The following is a 20,668-nucleotide window of genomic DNA, read 5'->3' on the forward strand; positions in this document are numbered from 1 at the left end:
ATTAATTAAGTTTTAATTATTACAAACTTGAAAAATAGATTAATCTGATATTTTAGAACAACTTTCATATAGAAAGTTTTCGCATGAAACACACCGTTTAGCGGTTTTAAAAGTGTGCCATGAAAATCCAAATCTTAATCCAACCTTTCCAGAGGAAACGAACGGGGCCGACACAAAATTATCCTAAGGGCACCCACAACAATTATCTATAGGCTATTTATAAGAGATCCATATTAGCATATTTTCTTACTTGAAAGAGATTAAATGAAGAGAAAGCAAAGCTATCTATTAACCTGAAGATAGTCTATAGAGAAAAACGAGGCAATGTATTAGAGAGCTATAGATACCCATGTAGACATACTATTGAGATGGTTTACTATTAATCTAGTCTATTGTTGAGAGGTTTATAGATAGCACCTTACTTTACCATTGAGGGTGCTCTAAGTACTCCGTGCTGGCAGAAATGTTAAATTTATTTATCACTGACAGCCTAAAAACACTACAAGTATAAATAAGGAGTACATTTAATAGTATTAAAAGTACTCGTATTTATACAGGAAATGGGAAAAGGGGCCCAGCTGTCATCGTAGGTTTTGCAGCGGCGTACGCCCGCGAATCTCCCGCCGGGTATAAATAGCGGCCCGGAACCCACCCAAACTCCCAAATTCCAATCCGGTCCCTCGCCTCGCCTCGCGTCTCCTCCTCCTCCTTCCCCTCCCCGCCTCCAATTTCTTCCGACTCCTCCCGCCTCCCCGCGAAGCTTCCCCACGCCTCAGCCGCCAATCCAGCCCTAGTGTGGCAGCGGCGGCGGCGGCGGCGGCGGCTTCTAGAAGTCCTCCTCTTCCCGGACTCCAGGATGGCAGGCGCCAACGGTTCGGCGGCGGCGGAGGCGGCGGCGCGTCGGGTGGGGGCGCCGACGAACCCCATGGCGACGGCGCTGCTCACCGATCAGTACCAGTTCTCCATGGCCTACGCCTACTGGAAGGCCAGCAAGCACGCCGACCGAGCCGTGTGAGCGCCCCCTCTGCATCTCCTTCTCCTCCTCCTATCCGACGTCTCTCTCGTTTGGGCTGCGCCGATTGGATTGGATCGGGAGGCGGCGGTGATCTAGGGGAGAGTTGGTGCGCTGGGGTTGGTTGGGGTTATGGATTGGGAGAGAGAGAGAGGTGGGATTTTCCGGTGTGATTTTTTACCTCGCGGTGTACATGATTGCATTCTCCTCTTGCGGCTGCCAATCCGATGGTTTCCTCCCACCTCCCGTTCTGTTCAGATCGTTTCATTTTTATTAATTTACTTATTTTGTTTTCGTACAGTTGTTTTTTTCTTCAAAGTTCATATTGATTTTTTTATTTTTTATTTATTTTGCTGAGATGTACTGATTTAGTGCACGGTAAGTTGGTGGTTAACCTGTACTGCTCTGAGGTCTGAGCTGGCACCCTGGTTTTTGCTTCGGGAAGCTCTCCCCCCTCCTTGTGCAGTTTTTAATCATCTCTGCCTTGTCACTTTGTCAGAGGTCTAAGATTCTCACTATTTCTATTGCATACTATACTACTTGAAATATGATGTCACTATTGTTGAAACGATTTAGGAATAGTTGTGTGTGGCTCTCCTTTTTTTTTTGTTGTTGTTTATATTCGTGTATTTCTTCAAGTTGTGTGTTGGACCTTTTTAATGTTGCTTTCAGTGGTCGACTTTGTATATGCTGGAAGCCGTTTTTCAGTTTGTACCGGTTTATTTATAATCGCGTAATTCCAAAGTTGGGTTCGAGTTGTCTTTCAATTGTTTGGAGTTTGAGCAATTGAGCTGGTTCCACGTGGGCCCTCGATATTATACTCTGTTGATAAACCTGGAATTTAATTTTGTTTATCTCAACGTAGTTCCAAAGCTGTTGTTCCTTGTGATTATCGGTGAAGTACATATCAATTACTTCTTGTGATGAACCACAACATACAGCATGTCATACAGCCAGCGCCGTCCATGAGTTTTAGTGTGTAGGTGGAGCACTTTCTATATGGTGTAATGCTATTTAATAACGGTTCAGATGGAGCCAAATGGAGTGGAAAATCTGGATGATTTTAAGTAGATTTAATGTGCTTCGCTACTTGAGTAAACAAATCAGATTGTTGGTTCTTGGGTTTCTTATTTTAATTGATTTGGCTGTTATCTGTTGTCTTATTCATTTATTTTTTTTTAATATAAAAGGTGATGTGGGTTTGAGGATTCTTGTTCGGAAGCTGGGAAGTTTACAAAACATAGCGTTTTTATTGAAAGAATATTCTGTTAGTTACGCTGAAATCTTGAGTTCGCCTCTGAGTCACACTTTTGTATATTTGCTGGGAACAACATGAAAATGCAAAATTTGGGAGTTGTCAAAACTACATATGAATATTGATACAAAAGAGCCAACTTTGGAATAAAGATAATGTTGCTCTATATTTGTATTGCATGTGATAATTGTCTATGATGTCTAATGATTTTTCCTAAACTAATGGCATATATGTTTCTGAATCACTACGCTATGGGACATGCTTTATGGTTATACTTATTACTATCACATTTTGGATAATTATCCTTTTGTTTTTTTAGTTTTATGTGTGATAGAGGTGGGGTGTAATCCAAAAAAACACTAAAGACTAAGGAACATGTCACTGTGTGAAATGCATTTTTCTCAAGTTCTGTTTTTATGGATTTGAGCATTTCTCTGGGGTCTGCTATGTCTTTGGTTTTAGGTACTTGGGATTTATGTCCACTGATTCAGAATCTACCAACTAATTTACAGACTCAGAATCTACCAGCTAATTTATAGATTCAGTAGTAATGCAGATGCAGTATCTGATTGTGTATTCCATTGGAACTTGAAAAGTACTTTGGCATAACACAGAACCACTTCTCTTCAAGTTACTAAAAGCAGATTTAATTGAATGTGCTAGCTCTTTAGATATATCGAGTTACCTTTTTATGTCCTTTTGACACAGAACCACTTCTTTTAAGTTACTAAAAAGCAGTTTTGTCTAAAAATGTTGTATAGAGCCATCACATGTGTTTTTTCGTTGTGCACTATTAGTGTACCGTTAATCATAAACACTTTTTTTTGTCTAGTTCATCTTGGAAGTTGGAAGTAATACTTCTCTGTTAAATTATTGACTGAATGGACCAGTTTCAGTAAATGCTGAACTATGGATGGAGAGAGCCTATTTCTTTAGATACAAGGCTTGTTTTGGATGGGCATTAGGATTAAGAAGGATATGAAACCAAGAGAAAGTGAAGACAAATGACCATGTGTCCACACTTAAATATCTTGGGAATGAGTGAGAGAGAGAGAATAGCTGGTGAGGCTGAGGACATTACTTATAAATGTAGGTCAGAGAAGATGTGCTAAATAGAGGTGTTAAACATCAATAAATTTGCATGCGTTCCTTATATTTTGTAAGGATCTTAAGAAACTATGGGCCTTGTTTTGAAAAGCAGGGAATGTAACTAGCATTTCATACATTGGTCGACCTCATGCTGACCTGGTTCCATTTCTTTTTATAGGTTTGATCTGTACTTCAGGAAAAATCCATTTGGTGGGGAATTCACTGTTTTTGCTGGTCTTGAAGAATGCATTAAGTTCATTGCAAATTTTAAGTTCACAGAAGATGACATTTTGTTCCTGCAATCAGTCATGCCAATGTGTGAGGTAAGCTGTTACATAAAATTATCTTTCTGTCTTAAAGTGGCATATGGTTCTGATATAAGCTGCTATACTATCTGAAATCCTATAAATTTGCCATATTTATAGAAAGGCTTGTTAGCATAGTCTACAAAAACATTGCCATTTCAAATGTCAGATCTTTAATGTATCACTTGTTAGTTGTTTGCCATGATAAATGTTCATTTACTGATGTGATATGCGATTCTAGGATGCGTTCTTTGATTATCTCAGGAAAACCGACTGCTCTGATGTGGAGGTGTACTCCATTCCTGAGGGTTCAGTGGTTTTTCCAAAAGTTCCTTTGATGCGAGTTGAGGGTCCAGTTGCTGTAAGTACAGAGTCCCTTAACAATTGTTGTACCTAAAACATGTTGATCATGAACTTCTGGTTTGAACATTAACTAGAACTTTGCATGGATCATCAGGTGGTCCAACTACTTGAGACACCGTTTGTAAATCTTATCAATTATGCCTCTTTGGTAACAACAAATGCTGCGCGACACCGCCATGTTGCTGGAAAATCAAAAGTTTTACTGGAATTTGGTTTGAGACGTGCACAGGTGTGATCTTGAACCATCCCATTTACACTACCATTTTGATTTTTGTTTGGTACACAAGTATTTGGTATTTCTGTGCATCAAACATAGCTGTGGATTTGTATTGACAGGGGCCTGACGGTGCAATAAGTGCTTCAAAGTATTGTTTCATGGGAGGTTTTGATGCAACCAGGTGGTAGTTCTTCCATGGTTCCATTTACAAATTTCATTTATAAATTCTGCATATCCATGTTACCTCTTTGCAACTATACTTTCAAAAGAAGTATATTTTGAAGCATGCTTGCCTTGCTTAGTCCTTTTTCCCTCAACAAAATTTTGTTTTTCGTCCTCAGAATGTGAAAACTACTGTTGTAAACCATTTATTTAATTCGTCGTCCTCTCATTATTTTGCAGTAATGTTTTGGCTGGAAATCTGTTTGGCATACCACTTCGCGGAACACATTCTCATGCTTATGTTAGCTCATATATGGTCAGTAAATACCTTTTTGTGTCACCGCAAAAGAAAAATCCTTTTTGTCAACAAACGTAATCCAGTATTTTCTCCTCTATAATTGGAGCACTTTATGTCTCTATTGAAGTTTGTATGCTGTGGTTGCATTGACTAAAGACAACTTTAGTTCTTCTCCACATCAGTAGATGAACCCAAATGTTGTGTCAGTTTCAAGTTGAAAGATGTGATTTTCTTCACTCAAATTATCTAGTTGACAGTTGAGACTGCCTGGTGTTACAAAATGTTGCATTTTATCAAACAAACAGTTAGTTATTGTGGCAATTGAATCCAGATTATAATCGATGCAAAAAGAAAAAGGGCACCTGAATTATGATTTTTTTTAATGCCTAGTCTGTTGGATGATGGATACTCGGTCTTTGTTTTTTTTAATGCCTAGTCTTTGTTTTCTTGAATAACCTGCACTTGCTTTGTTTTTTCTCCTTTGTTAGCCATGCTAGTTATTTTTATGCTTATTCCTAGCTTGCTGATCTACTGAATATTTCCTGTCTGAGGTACATAGATAATTTTTTTACCAGCATAGCAACTATTTTTCTTTCTGCCATTAACGTATGATGTGCACGACAGTTTGTATTATCCCTTGTATTTGCAATAATAGAGAGTTATATTAGATATCATACATTCTGGAGACTTTTTCTATTTTCATACCACTTGTTGCTAGTTGTTGCCTGAGTTAACAATTCTTTCAACCCTTTCAGAGCCTTGATGAGATCCCAGACAAGTCCCTCAAGAGCAAAGATGGTTCAAGAGTCTGCAAAGATTTTGTTAGTTTGGTAAAAGAGTGGCTTCAAAAGATTCAGGTATAGCTGTAAATGTTAGCTCGATCACAAGATCACACACACACACGATGGATAATTCTAACTGGAAGGCACACACCAGAGAAGAATTTGTCTCAACACTGCACACCAGCAGCAAATGCGCACGCGCACACTGCTGCACTTCTATTCACCACACTAGTTAACAGGCTGATTACATGGCTTAAATAGCCCCACACGCACACACACTTAGCCACGTTTAGCCGCACAACCCGGCCAGTCAATCAGCCACACAACTAACTCCACGAGTATGCAGCAGGATCACCTCCACTATTCCTGCATGCACGCACTAATTTCTCCACTCACTAACTAATGACCCGTGTATGTAGTTCAGACTCCACTCATCGTTCCTACATGCACGTACAGAACAAATCAACATGCAGCTATGTCCTTTGACTCCAATTAGCACACTAATGTTGCACTGATCTACCAAACTCTCTGCACACACTTCGTGCTTTCACTAACGGCTGATCAGCTCACCACGCCACGTAACACACTAGCTAATTTGGACTCAAACCACTACGTACACATGACTGAATATGATGAAAACATAAACAACAAGATTAATTCTAACAGTAAAACCTTGTGGCATTGCTTTTACTTGCTACAGTACCCTCGTGTTACTATTTTGTTGGTTTCAGTTAGCAGATTCTTTATGTGGTGTATTTGGTGAGACAAATCAAAGCGAGCTGGCAGCATTTGCATCCTATGCATTGGCTTTTCCGACCAATTTTCTAGCTCTCGTGGACACATATGATGTAAGTTGTTGTTGCGATGTTCTTCAATCATTTTATTGTTGAGATGCATATATGAGTGAGTAGTTCTGAACCTTTTTCTTTTTGAAACAGAAAGTAGGTATGGAACTTCACATATCATACTTCGTCAATAAACAACTTGACAGAAATCTCATATTTGTCCTTTGGAGTCTTCCTTTTTTATGCTAGCATTTCTCAGTGGCTTCTTTTACAAAAAAATCATTTTTCTTTGATCGTTTTGCAACCTGGATTTTACAAACAGAAATGCAACCAGTTTTAAGTGTGCAAGTATTTAGACTTGATGATGATGTTAAACTATGGTGATTTCAATGTCATAATTAATCTGGCACTCCTCCAGGATGCATAAACTCTGAACAATGGATGCATAAACTCTGAACAATAAGTGTGTACATATTTCTGTAACCTTTGTTTCATATCATTTGATAGTTTGCTGTGCGTAGTGACATGCCCTTCCTGGTACCCTGTAAGTCTGTAACTCTTTAGCGGCGTGCAGATTTTCAATGCATTTAAGCCGCACATGCACGTTCTATGTTCTCTAGCTTTAACTCACCATAAGTTTTCCCTTTCAGGTTATGCGAAGTGGAATTCCAAACTTCTGTGCAGTAGCGCTAGCACTCCATGACTTAGGGTAGGTCAAATCAAACGTATCCTTGGCTACTGTACATTTGCATTTTGATTGAAGCTCGATTGAATTGGAGCTTATCTTCTCATGGAGATCTTACATGACAGAAGCTTACAGAAAATATAAATGAAGCTAAAGATTAAGGCAAAGTTCACCCAATACGATCCAATTTAAGATGGTACAAGTTTATATCAAATTTGTGTTTTCTAAATTTGAATCATTATGATCTATACTTGCAAAATAATCTGTAATATCTTAGTACTCTAGACGCCATCATACTTGCAAATTTTTAGTTTTTAACATGTGTGTTCTTATTATAACATTAGAAAACATATAATGCATCATGTGCTTATTGTTTTCTCATTAAATATTTGAATCATCAATTTTTATAAAGATCACTGCCTAATAGAAAAGAAAAAAACTTATTTTGTAGGTACAAGGCATCTGGTATTAGATTAGATTCTGGTGATCTGGCCTATTTGTCTATTGAGGCCCGTAAAGTGTTCCGTACACTAGAAAAGGAGTTTAATGTACCCGCTTTTGGGAAGATGATAATTACTGCTAGCAATGACCTGAATGAGGAAACAATTGATGCCCTGAACAAGCAGGTAATAAAATTGCCAAGAACTTCATTGTGGCATTTATGTTATCTGGCGCATTTGTGTGTGCTCCTGTGGACTACAGGGCTTGTTTTTATTTCTAATCCTTCTAATATGATTTAAATTTTCTATTTATTTCAGGGCCATGAAGTTGATTCCTTTGGTATTGGAACTTATCTAGTAACATGTTATTCCCAGGCTGCTCTTGGCTGTGTCTTTAAGCTAGTTGAGATAAACAGTAGACCTCGTATCAAACTTTCTGAGGATGTGGCTAAAGTGGGTCTATTTTTTCTTTTCATGTTGACAAAGAATTTCGTTTCTTTTTGTTTACTTATAGTGTCATGATGGGTTCCAGGTATCCATTCCATGCAAAAAGCGATGTTTCAGATTGTATGGCAAAGAAGGCTACCCCTTAGTAGATATCATGATGCGTGAAAGTGAACCATCACCGAAGGTAACTATGAATATTGTCCAAATTATCCCTATTTGCTACCATGCAATGCTGCTGTCACTTATATCCTTTGCTGACCCTTTTTTTATCTACAGTAATTATTCTCGATTATTAAACTGATCTTGTTTACACCTAACATTTCAGGCTGGAGAACGAATCCTTTGTCGTCATCCATTCCTTGAATCCAAGAGAGCATATGTTGTCCCCCAGCATGTTGAGGAGCTCCTACAATGCTACTGGCCTGGGACATCAAGTATGTATCGTGGATCTTTCTAAAAAAATGATAAGTTCTTCAGTTGACATGGCTAATTTTGAATTGTAAAAGGAACTAATCAGAGTTGGTATTCTATCCTACTGCTTATTGTGCAACAATTACATATGCATATGTGTCCCTTGCAGATAAACCTAGGGTAGAGTTACCCTCTCTAGAGGAGATCAGAGGGCGCTGCATGCAACAGCTTGAAAAACTTCGACCAGATCACATCAGGCGGTTAAATCCAACACCTTACAAGGTTTGTCTTCGTTTCAATCTTTCTTTCCCTTTTTGCTTCCTTCAGTTCCTTTTTTTTTTTTTTTACAAAATCTTTACTTCGAGCAGGTGAGTGTGAGTGCAAAGCTGTATGAGTTTATCCATTCCCTTTGGCTGAATGAGGCGCCAGTAGGAGAGTTACAATAGATTTCTACAGAAGTTGGGAAAAACAGAGAAGCGTATTCTTTGAAGCATAGCAAAATAGCAATACATCAAAGAAAAGTAGAGCTCTGTTGTAAAATAATAATAAAAAAAAGAAATCGTCAGTTCATGGGCCCATCCTTTTAGGATTTTTGCTCCCCAATTTTTATTAGTACAAACTAGTTATCAGTATAGAGACAGGCCAACTTATCTGACTATACATCCATGATCCATTGTACTATACGTCGTTATGGAATTGAACATCCTTTTTGGAGATTTGAGTCCATGAGATGATGAGAACAAATAATCGCTGTAAAAGGTTGAGATCATGCCCCCTTTGTCCTTCCAGAAACATTTGCAGGTGATTGATTCAGAAACTAAGGCAGCCAAGCATTGGTATAATATCCGTACTTCATGTAAGATTCATAGTGTTTTTTTTTCGTTTTGATTTATAAGATTCAGAGTTGAAACTTGAGCAGAACAAAAATGTAGTTGCACCCTGTGTCGGCTGTTGGGCTGGGTTCCTCGTGTTCAATTGTTCATGGTACAAGGAAAATTGAAGATCTCTGAATAATGAGGTCAACGGCACAAGCTGAGAAAAGGTGGGTGATGTACTTCCCAACTACCATTGCATTAACAGAGCTGAACATAGGAGTACTGGTCAGGTATTTAAGTGGAGACAAGTTGGCAACCATGGTCACTTGACCATTCCCTCATTTGCCATTATTGATATCATAGAAAGAAAAAAAAGGGAAAAATATCTCCTCATTTGCCAATAATAAGTGGAGGCAAGTAGGTCGTCTATTTCATTTCACCATTTAGGGCCCCATTGAATGCAAAAATAGAGGAATATGAAAAATGCAATATTCTAATAGAAATGTAAGTACAAAACTGAGGATTGCAAAATACAGAAAAGAGTAAAGGAAGGAATAGGATGAGAGAGATAGATTCAAAAGGAAATTTCTAAGAGGTTTGAAGCTCTTGCTAAATTTTTTTCTACAATCTAGGAATTTCAAAGAATAACATAGGATTCAATCATTTGTTTTAAAGGCCTTCATAGGAAATTTTCCTATAGAATTGAAATCCTTCAAAATTCTTATGTTTTTCCTCCAAATCAAATGAGCCCTTAATGGGTATTGTGCAACTGGGAAATCAATGGATTTTGCAAGCATACGGGATCTAATTATAAAAAATAAAAGGTTAAAAACATACTCCTCAGCAACAAATACCAAGTTGTACCTCGCTAAGGGCTTTCATAATTTAAATGGTTTTAAAATACCATATAACCTACGGCCACTCATTAAAAAAACAATTCTACCATAATGCAAGTGGTTTCGAGTGGTATCTTTGATCGGCCTAATCTTTTTCACTTATACTTATACTTATCAGCCAAAAATTAAATTTTAAATTTTAAATTTGGAGTTTTTTCATCGGAGTTTATTTTTTTTAACTTTTGCTTTTAGATCGTTAAGAACACGTATATAAAAGTTTATTCACAAATTATTTTTAGTTTGCAATATGACATTTTGCTTATTCCCCGAATAAGTGAAATGATGGGACCGGATATTCGTAACAGCCTCTAGCGTAAAAAAAAATTGTACCACTCGCCATGTCACAGTGTTGTTCATCCCCTGAGGCCATTCACAATGCAGCTACCACAATTGAGAAGCCAAAGCCGCCACCTAAGCTAGGAACCGTGTAAGCAACACCCTCCATAGTGCATGTGACCTTCCATCTATTATAGTGGGTCCCACCACTCTTCTCACTTTTCATTTCTCTTCTCTCTCTACCTTTCCCCTCCCCACCGTCGGACGAAGCAAGAGGAGACCAAGATGTGCCAGCGGGGAATGGAGCAACGATGCGCCGGCGGGGAACGAGCGTTGGCGGCACGACACCACGTGAGGTCGGCGGCGGGAGGAGGCGGAGCAGCGGCGTGACCTTAGTGTTGCCACGCGGTGCCTAGAGGTGGCGCTGGCCCCGCCGCCCGCCTCGTCGCTCCTCCCGCTCACCGAGGCCCGGGTGCGGTTACATCTCGCGGCCCTGCTGCTGCGTTCCCGCTCCAGGGGGCTCACCGCCACCAAGTCCCACCTCGAGCGTGCCATGCTGCTCCCCTCCTCCCGGAGCTCTGGCGTGGATATCTAGTGGGCGGAGCGGTGGATCCAGCGACGACGGTGCAGTTTCAGGGCGGCCAGATCCAGCTGAGTGGCGATGGAGCGGGGCGGAGCAGCGGTGAGGGCGTCGCGCGGAGCAGCGGTGAGGGCACTGAGCAGAGCAGCTGCAGGCGACAACGGCTCACCAGATCTCCTTCTCTCTTCAGCTCGCCGGTGCCAAATCCCTCTCCCCTCTCCTCGCCGACGCCTGCTGTTCTAGGCAACGACAACTAGCAGCGGGGGTGCGGTTGTGCGGATGCCTGGAAAATCCTAGCTATTCCCTGACGAATCTGATGAAGAACGTGTGTCCCATTTTAGCTCCCCGTTCCTCACTTGGTCACGGTAGCGTCTAACATGGAGGGGAATCTTGGCTGAGGCTGGGTGAGGTTGAATACCACCTATGCGCATTGTGGAAGCCCTGAGTCACTGGCAACAGGAGCCTCCAAGGCTCCAACCCAATGTTGGCTTTCCTTTTTGTTTGTGATGAAGTAGTAGTATATGGATGTACTGTCAACCTTGTAGTAATATTTTCGCTGCAGCTTTTGTTAAAGCGAAAGCCGAGATTTTCCCATTATCGAAAAATAAAGCAGCCTCCAAACCCTGTACGGGCAACGGACTGATGAATGTACGAACTGCTACAGCGCAGATATGCACTGTTTCTTCTCCCTAGGAACCCACATTGTCATCAGTACATCGTTTCTGCTTTCAAGGACTACTGCATTAGCATTACTACTAAATTAATAGTGGTACTACCAAATTCAGCAGCTTTTTGTAGGTAATGTCGGTATGATTAGTTTAACTGCTTAGAATATTTATGATTAGCCGTTGAATTGCGTTTATGTACTGTCTACTTCCGGGGTTTGTTTGATATAGGTGGATATTAGCTTCGAACTTTATGAATGAATGGACATGGGAGTTGAATTGATCCACAACAACCTGAATGGATTGAATTAAGATCCACAACAACATGAATGGATTGAGCTGAATTGGGTTACTCCCATCCACAAGATCATTTCATGTTTGCAATGATTACAGGTTTTATGTGGTACTCCTATGATTACAGGTTTTATGGAGTAGTATGTAATATCAATGTTAAGGTCCTACTCCTATGTGAGGCCTGTAAGTTCAATAGTAGTACTACTTTGTGAAGTTGCTTTTTAACAAAATTTCTACAAAAGAAAAAAAATCCATAAGCCTACAAAGTGATTAGTGACAGGAGTACCATTGTGGCAAGGAGAAATGTGCTAGTACAAGCCTACAAATATGCAATTAATTTGCAACTTCTCTTCAAGGCTATAATGGAGGGAAAGCGGACACCTAAACCGTATGCAGATAAATACGTCCTTGCATCCTGTTGGTACAATACACACAAGTTTTGTGTAGAGGCTGTTGGTTACTCATCATGCACCAGCACACGTAATCCAGGCGAACACACACACGTGAGTCGGTGAGTACTAAAATAAGATTGAACACAAGCTTCAGCTTCACCATTACATATCCATAGCCGAAATTTAAATTTTGAAATTTAATTTAAAGTTGATTTTAATATTTTTATTATAGTTTAATTTTCAGCATTGGCCTTTAAATCAGTAGTAATACATATTTAAAAATTCACGTATAGATTTTTTTTCTGCTAATAAGCCTTAGGGTTTATAATAAGCAATTTAGCAACAGCTACACTAATGGTCAAAAGAAAGAAAAAAGTAACTTCTAGCAGAACAAGAATTTAGTCCTATTCAAATAATACCGCAAAAATTTTAGAGTAACAATTAATGCCAAAACTAATCATCAAGTATATCAAGAATGTTTCCCGAATAAAAAACCTTTAGTAGTAAAAACATTACACGATAGCTTTATCGTGTAGGCGTTCACAATAATATTATGTCTGAACTGAATCAAACTTTTTCCTTGCCCTGTGTTGATTACTGAGAATATGGATCTAACCACAATGCTCTTCCTCCATAGTTCATGGTGGCTACTGGCTACCCTTGGTTAGGTTAATTTCAAAACGAATCAAGGTCTTTCCATAGCCTCTGGTCTAAATTATTGGATCCCACTGCATCAAAATTATAACTTTGATAAAACCTATACTTTAAAATCTATTTTCTGTCTGCATATATAATATGCTTCGTAAAAAAACCCTTTAATTACAATGAAAGATACAACACAGTAGGTGTGTGTAGTGTGAAAAATATTTCTATGGAAGAGAAACCCTAATATAATACTCCATCCATCCCAAAATATAAGGCGCCCACGCATTTCAAGATTCCAGCTTCAAAATATTTTGACCAACATTTAGTACAATATAAATTTAATTTTACTTACTAAAAATTATATCATTGGATTGACATTTCAATTTCCTTTTATATGGTTATAATTTTGTTACTACAAACCTTATAATATATGAGAAATTATAAGATAAATATTAGTTTTGTAGATCGTGCCAAATTTAACCATGCCTTATATTATGGGATAGAGGGAGTATGTTCTATTTGTTGTACAAACATCGATACTTAAGTCTAAGGGCTCCTTTGATTTGGCCCAAAAACATAGAAATTTTGAAGAACTTCAACTCTATAGGAAAATTTCCAATGGAGGCATTTGAAACAAAGGTTGAATCCTATTCTTTGAAAGTCCTATGGAATGGACAACCCTATATAAATTTTGTAGGAAATTTAGTAAGAGCTCTAACTTCTTGGAAATTTTTCTTTGTGCCTATCTCTCTCATCTAATTCTTATGTTTTTAAAATTTAGTAAGAGCTCTAACTTCTTGGAAATTTTTCTTTGAGCCTATCTCTCTCATCTAATTCTTATGTTTTTCCTATGTTCCAATCAAACAGTAATTTTTATATTTTTTTATATTTATGTTTTCCTATTTCTCTTTTTTTCATTCCTATAATTTAAAGAGACCTTACATGAAACTCTTTCCTTGTCCCATCCCAATTACTAAAAATTTCCCCAGATGTAACCACAAATCCACAATGCTCTTCCCCATATTGACACAGCTATGATAGGCTCAAAATAAATCTAAGGTTTCATGGATCTGGCGGCAACGTGCTGTTCGCTAGCTCACCCACCGCAGCTCAAGAAGACCTGCATTCCTCCTCCCCCAAATACCCCCATCAAAAATATCCTACCAGTATTCTGTATTCCCCCATGCCTCTCTTCTCTTCTGACTTGATTTGTTTATTACTGACGATAATCTTGACTTCTCTGCCTCCAAATCCGATTCTCCACACATGCAAAAGAAATTGCATATTGCATATTGCATATTGCAGCCTTGCACTTGCAGTTGCAGGGCAGCTGCTGCTACTACTACACCCTGTCACTCACTCACACACACACAGTGGCAGTGCACACTACAGTACATGCTGCAGCCTGCAGCTGCCTATACACTCACTATCACTTTTGCAAGAGTGTACTACTCCATCTAATAATTGCATCCTTCTCCTCTACATTTCTGATTGATTTCTTTTCTCTCCTTTGATTTGTTGTTTGTTGCTTCTTGTGCTCCTCCCTCCAAAGATCACCACCACCACCACCACCAACCACCCACACCACCTTCCTTTCTCTCCTCCCTCTAATCTTCTCCCCCTCTCCCCACCAAGAAAAATCCAGGCTTTGTATTAGGGACCAGATTAAGCAGAGAACCACCACCTTTTGCCTTTTTGCAGTTTGCTGTTTTCACCTCCTCAAAGAGAAGAAGAAGATACTCCAAATTCTTCACCCCCCACACAACACACATTGTTTCTTCCCAAAAATCCAATCTTTTGGTTTTGGGCCCAATTTGTCCTCCTCTTAAATCCCACTTTTCCATCACTCCATTCTGTCATAAATCCTCTCCTCTTCCCCTCTCAAAGTTCCAGCTTTTCCCACTAAGAAAATCCAATCTTGGCCACTCCATTTATTCGCTGAGCAAATTTGCAGCCTTTTTTGCGCCCAATTCCATGAGGAGATGGAGAAGTAGATTTTAGCGCAAAAAAAATCAGGTTTTTTTTGGCACCCGATTTTGGTTGGGAGAGCTCGCCGGAGATCCGCCATTTGAGGTAAGGCGAGGAGCTCTCTCTCCCATGTCGGACTCGGAGCTGTCGCAGAGCACGGTGGTGTTCGGGCTCCACCTGTGGGAGCTCGTCGGCATCGGCGTCGGCGCGGCGTTCGTGCTCCTCCTCGTCCTCCTCTCGCTGCTCTGCCTCGTCGCCTCCCGCCGCCGCCGCCGGCGGCGAGGGGTCGCCGTGGCGACCCCCGTGCTCCACCTCACCACCGCCGTCGCGCCGCCAAAGCACCCCGGCAAGCCGCCCAAGGACATCCAGGAGGTGCCCTCCCGCGCCGCGGCGGCCGCGGCGGCCGCGGCGCCCAAGGCGCAGCCGGCGCAGGTAATCCAGGCGCCGCCGCCGCCGGCGGAATCCATCCAGATCGAGACGGGCAAGGAGCACCGCATCACGTTCCGGGAGCAGCCGCAGCAGCCGCCGCCGCCGCCCTACCACCAGCGGAGCGGGGGGCCCTCGTCGCGCGGCGGGAGCGGGGAGAGCCGCGGCGGCGGCGGTGGCGGCGGCGGCGGCGGCGCGGAGCCCGGCGTGCCCGAGGTGTCCCACCTCGGGTGGGGCCACTGGTACACGCTCAAGGAGCTGGAGGACGCGACGGCCATGTTCGCCGACGAGAAGGTGATCGGCGAGGGCGGCTACGGCATCGTGTACCACGGCGTGCTCGAGGACAGCACGCAGGTCGCCGTCAAGAACCTGCTCAACAACAGGTACTACCTACCACTCTTACCACCTGCTGCTGCTGCTGCTTCCCATGAACTCAAGCATAATAGGGCAAATGCAGCAGAGTGCGTGTCGAATTGGGTCTCTTTTTTAAGAATGCGTAGGTTCAAGGTTAAGCATTAAGGAAAGGCTTGCTTAGTTTCGTGAGGGCATTAAGCATTACTTGAATGGAGATGTTGACAATTGTAGATGGTGACATTTCTGCTGAGAACTTGGGTAGTAGAGACGATCATGTCATGTTCCGCACTGAACATTTTCTTATGGTTCACATGCTCTGTGTGGAAGCTGTCGATTTTAGAGGCCGAAATATATGTCGCGTGTGACGTGTGTTGGTTCGTTCTAGTGCTCTCTCTCTGTTGCCAAATTTAGTAAAATTTTGATGCTTGCTTTGTTAGGGGGCAGGCAGAGAGGGAGTTCAAGGTTGAGGTGGAAGCGATTGGGCGGGTGCGGCACAAGAACCTGGTTCGGCTGCTGGGATACTGCGCCGAGGGCAACCAAAGGTACCTTGTTGTATAGCATTAGTGCTTATTGAAATCAATGAATTCTATGACTGAGTAGCTTGCAATGTATAATATTTTCTATACAAATCCTTTTCAGGATGCTTGTGTACGAGTATGTCAATAATGGAAACTTAGAGCAATGGCTCCATGGTGATGTTGGTCCCGTAAGCCCTCTTACATGGGATATGAGAATGAAGATTATACTAGGAACCGCAAAAGGGTATGCATCTTTCAGCTCATTACCATAGACTATAGACATATTGGTAACATTATTTACATTGTGCAGCTTAATGTATCTGCATGAGGGACTTGAGCCAAAGGTGGTTCATCGTGATGTCAAGTCGAGCAACATCCTCCTTGACAAGACCTGGAATGCTAAGCTTTCTGATTTTGGGCTAGCAAAGCTTTTGGGCTCAGAGAGGAGTTATGTAACGACCAGAGTTATGGGGACATTTGGGTTAGAAATTAGCACCCTTATAATGTGATAATTGTACGGGACACATGAATATTGTGCTTATGCATCTTTTGTTCTTTGCAGGTACGTAGCTCCAGAGTATGCTGGTACTGGCATGTTAAATGAAACTAGTGATGTCTATAGTTTTGGAATTCTTATCATGGAAATAATATCTGGTCGGGTACCAGTGGATTACAACAGACCACCAGGGGAGGTTAGTTATTGTTTGCCTTGTTATAAGGATTCTAAATTAAGATCTTGTCAAATGCATCTATGAAATCAGCACATTAATCCTTTCAGGTTAATCTTGTTGAATGGCTGAAGACAATGGTGAGCAACCGAAACTCTGAAGGGGTTTTGGATCCAAAGATGACTGAGAAGCCTACTTCTAGGGCACTGAAGAAGGCTTTGTTAGTAGCTCTGCGATGTGTAGACCCAGAAGCCCGTAAGAGGCCAAAGATTGGGCATGTCATTCACATGCTTGAAGTTGATGATTTTCCCTACAGAGATGTAAGTTAACGTGGCATGTGGCTCCTTTTGTCTTATGTTCAGTACCTATCATTTTATATATTGAAAATCGTGAGCATCATTTGCAATGCTTGTGCGGCCCCTAATTCCTCTTGCACAGTTATTTCCAAGGAGAAATGACATCGTAGTGAGCATGTTGAGTTCTGTACACACTATTTAGTTTTAGATTATTATACCAACCCAATTTTGTTTTTCACATATTTTTGAAGGTCACCTTTTGGTTCATTGCTGTATTGGTGACTGTTTTTCTTGGACAACGGAGAACATGGTTCCAAAATCTTCATTCTCCAATTTTGAGATGCCCTATCATTCTCCCTGTAAATTGTGCATATGAATGCCATGTTCCAAGTCAGTCTTTAAGAAACGACCAAAATGTATTTATTATAATGTGCTTAAATTCCATTTTTAATCTTTTTTGAAAAACAAAAGACAGGAGCTTTGCCTATATATTAATAGAGCAGGGAAAAGTTTCATTTTTAGTTGTTATAGCACTGAAATCTTGTAAATTATAAAGATACCTTGTTGTGACTCCTTTTGCCAGGAACGTCGCGGTGGCAAAGCTCCAGGTCAAGTGAAATCGGGAGAAATACCGCCAGTTGAAGCTGGTTATAGCAGTGGGAACAATACGCCAAAAGAAACACCGAAAGGTCAACCGAAAGATGAACCTTTCAAGTGGAGAAATCAAGCGGCGGCCTAGCTATTAGCAAGATGGTGATTCTTCTGAATTCAGTAAGACGACGATTTTTCTGAATTCTTACACCTGATCAAGAAACCGAACGCCGCAAACTTGCAAACAGCTCATTTGCTGCTCGTTAGTAGGGTTGGGGCGCGGAAACATGGAGCGCGCCGAGATCGTGAGAGCATCTGTACATTATTGGGTTAGTATGTTAGCCATAGCGATTTTTTGGTTGGTTTATTTGGTTATATTTATGTACTAAGTGATAATTCTTGTATGACAAATTCATGTTACTCTTGAGGTAAAAGTTGATGAGCGGTGCTTAGATAAAACCTTCCATGTAGCAATATATCCCCCAAATGCCAGTTTGCTCATCAGTCATCATACAATGCTCAGTTTCTTATACTTTTGAGATCCATACTTGTCACCTAAATTGTGACGATTCAATATACCAGACTGAATCCTCAGGTGTGTGCCCACATTTCTTTTTCCTGTATGTAACAAAATGAAATGAGCAGCACTACAGTAGTCTGAATTTTGCTGTTTCATCAACCTGGAGAAGAAAAGGAAAGGCTTGGTTGTCACATGATGGAGCCTCAATGACCTACCTCTGGACACTGATAGCACACACAATCACTCATTATTTAGCAAAGCTTGATAAGCCAGCAAGCTTAATTAAGTAGCCACTGATTGATTGTCCCCCCTGCTACTCAGATCTTCTCCAGAGACTCCAGAGTGGCATCCAGCTCCAGGCAAGCTCACCAGCAGCAAGCAAGAACCCAGACAGACATGCAGTGCCTACTACTCCTAGTACTCCCTCGTCCCAAAATAAATATAGTTTTGTATTGTTTATATCAAACATTTGACCGTTCATCTTATTTGATTTTTTTAATGATTAGTAATTTTTATTAGATGATAAAATATAAATAATTCTTTATGTGTGACTAATTATTTTAAATTATTTTATAATTTTTTTAAATAAAATGAACGGTTAAACATTGGAAATGCACAGCTACACTTATTATGTAACGGAGGCAGTAGTACTACCTGACTGGAAATGCAGGTGACAGTCGGTTAACAGATGGCATCCGGGGGCAAGTAGTATTAGCGTGCAGTAATCCGGATTAGTAGCAGATGTGATGTGACACGAGGCGACAGCGACCAACAAACGGACCAGGCTAGGCTACGTTGGATGGTTTTTGCGGATGATGAAAAGGATCTGGATGGACGGTAGGCTGGTGGTGGATAGTGGTAGCAGTAGCAGTAGCAGTAGTAAGCTGGGGCCCTAGTGAAAGCTCAGCTTCGCCTACGCCTCCGGTGGCGTTGGCCGTACCGTCCGTGATGCCATCTTTCCCTCGTGTGGCCGCCGGCCGGCGCCGACGGCGAGGGGGAGTTGCTTTCCGGCCATCTGTTGCTGCATTATTCCTCTTTGTCGTGTTCCTCTCTAGCTCGAGACTGAGGCCGAGTTCGTTTCAGCTTTTTGAAACACTACTTCCTTGTTCTCAAACGAACATACTTCCTAAACTACTAAATGATATCTTTTAAGATAAATAAATATAAATTTTAAATTTATATACTCGGGTAATTATTTTTATATTTTTAAAAGAAAGAATTATTTTAGTGTCGGGTACTTAGGTTGTACTGACACTTCAGTGCTGCAGCTTGTAAAAGTCTGAATAACAGAGCGGTTTTCCATGGTTTGTGAATAATGAATGAATAGTATTTGCTTTTAAAACCCAGTTGTTCCTCAAACCATCATTGAAATGTCCGTGGTTTTTTTTCAACAAAAAAATATATTTCTTCCAAATATGAAGCTACTAGCTATCCAGTTTAGAGCTTGTCGGTACAGTGGTACGCTTGCTTGATCTAAGCAATGCAACCAATTTTAGTTTGTTTTTAGATTGGTACTATAGCTTCGGCCCAACTTCTCCAAAAAAAAAAAGGAATAAGTTTACCGGAGGTCCCTCAACTTAACAACGATATTTTTTTGAGATCATTTAACCACAAAACCAGAAATGTGTACCCCAAAACTCAATCAAACCGTGCACTCAAGATCCTATGGTAGTATATATGGGTGATTTCGCTGACGTGGCATCCTAGTCAGCAAAAAAAATTAAAAAGTATGTGGGGCCCACATGTCAGCTGCATATTTTATTTTCTTCTCCTTCTCCTCTCTTCTCATCTTCAGTGAAGGAGGTCAGCGGTGGGCGGAGCGGCAATGGGCGAGCGTGGATGTGGGTGGTGAGCGGAGCGATGGTGCGCGAGCGCGGGAGCAGAGCAGCGGCGGTCGAGCGCAGCGACGGGCAGAGCAGCGGTGGGCAAGCGCGGCAGCGGAGCGGCGGCGGGCTACGGGCGTGCACGACGGCGAGTAGAGCAGCGGGGGGCGAGCGCGGCGACGGTGAACTACATCTCCAAGAGGGGGGGTGGAGGAGGCCACCGATGCCGTGTGGTGCACGGCCACCCCGACCGCAACCCATCCTTGTCATGGTCCTCCCCTTCATCGACAAGCCTCCTGAAGTCGAGGTCCATCTCGAGGAGCTCCCCTGTGCTCGGCCACCACCACCGCCGTGCCTCCGCGAGTGGCTCATGATGCTAGGAGCGGCACCACCAGCGGGAGAAGGGGAAGAGGCAGAGAAGGAGATGATTTCTTGGTCACCGACTGCCTCCCTCGCGTGCAGGCTGGGCGAGCTCGGACGGGCTCGCCGGCCGCCTCCCCCTCCCTCCCAATCCGCTTCGCCCACCGCCTGCATCCACGCTCGCCCATCGCCGGCCTCCCTCACTGAAGATGAGAAGAGATAAGAGAGAAAAGAGAAGGAGAAGAATAGAGAATGTGCAGCTAACATGTGGGCCCCATGTACTTTTTAAATTTTTTTGCTGACTATGTTGCCACGTCAGTGAAACCACCC

At 41.6% G+C, this 20,668-nt stretch overlaps 2 protein-coding genes and 1 pseudogene across 2 annotated transcripts; all 3 read left to right on the forward strand.

Moving 5' to 3' along the window:
• Window positions 1-655: 655 nt before the first annotated feature.
• On the forward strand, window positions 656-9,062 carry LOC127770302 (nicotinate phosphoribosyltransferase 2-like). Its single transcript, XM_052295963.1, has 15 exons — window positions 656-1,011; window positions 3,535-3,679; window positions 3,903-4,022; window positions 4,119-4,253; window positions 4,361-4,422; window positions 4,644-4,719; window positions 5,457-5,558; window positions 6,215-6,331; window positions 6,919-6,977; window positions 7,405-7,579; window positions 7,712-7,846; window positions 7,926-8,024; window positions 8,166-8,274; window positions 8,421-8,533; window positions 8,620-9,062. The coding sequence occupies exons 1-15, from the start codon at window positions 857-859 to the stop codon at window positions 8,695-8,697; spliced, it is 1,680 nt and encodes a 559-aa protein (XP_052151923.1). The 5' UTR covers window positions 656-856; the 3' UTR covers window positions 8,698-9,062.
• Window positions 9,063-9,478: 416 nt separating this feature from the next.
• On the forward strand, window positions 9,479-11,075 carry LOC127770305 (uncharacterized; annotated as a pseudogene).
• A 3,076-nt stretch (window positions 11,076-14,151) lies between these two features.
• Window positions 14,152-18,094, forward strand: LOC127770301 (probable serine/threonine-protein kinase At1g01540). The gene is made up of 7 exons (XM_052295962.1): window positions 14,152-15,591; window positions 16,000-16,104; window positions 16,202-16,324; window positions 16,391-16,561; window positions 16,643-16,772; window positions 16,859-17,068; window positions 17,628-18,094. The coding sequence occupies exons 1-7, from the start codon at window positions 14,912-14,914 to the stop codon at window positions 17,781-17,783; spliced, it is 1,575 nt and encodes a 524-aa protein (XP_052151922.1). The 5' UTR covers window positions 14,152-14,911; the 3' UTR covers window positions 17,784-18,094.
• The last annotated feature ends 2,574 nt before the right edge of the window (window positions 18,095-20,668 follow it).

This window comes from Oryza glaberrima, chromosome 4 (genome assembly GCF_000147395.1).
Source record: "Oryza glaberrima chromosome 4, OglaRS2, whole genome shotgun sequence".
Lineage (NCBI taxonomy): Eukaryota > Viridiplantae > Streptophyta > Magnoliopsida > Poales > Poaceae > Oryza > Oryza glaberrima.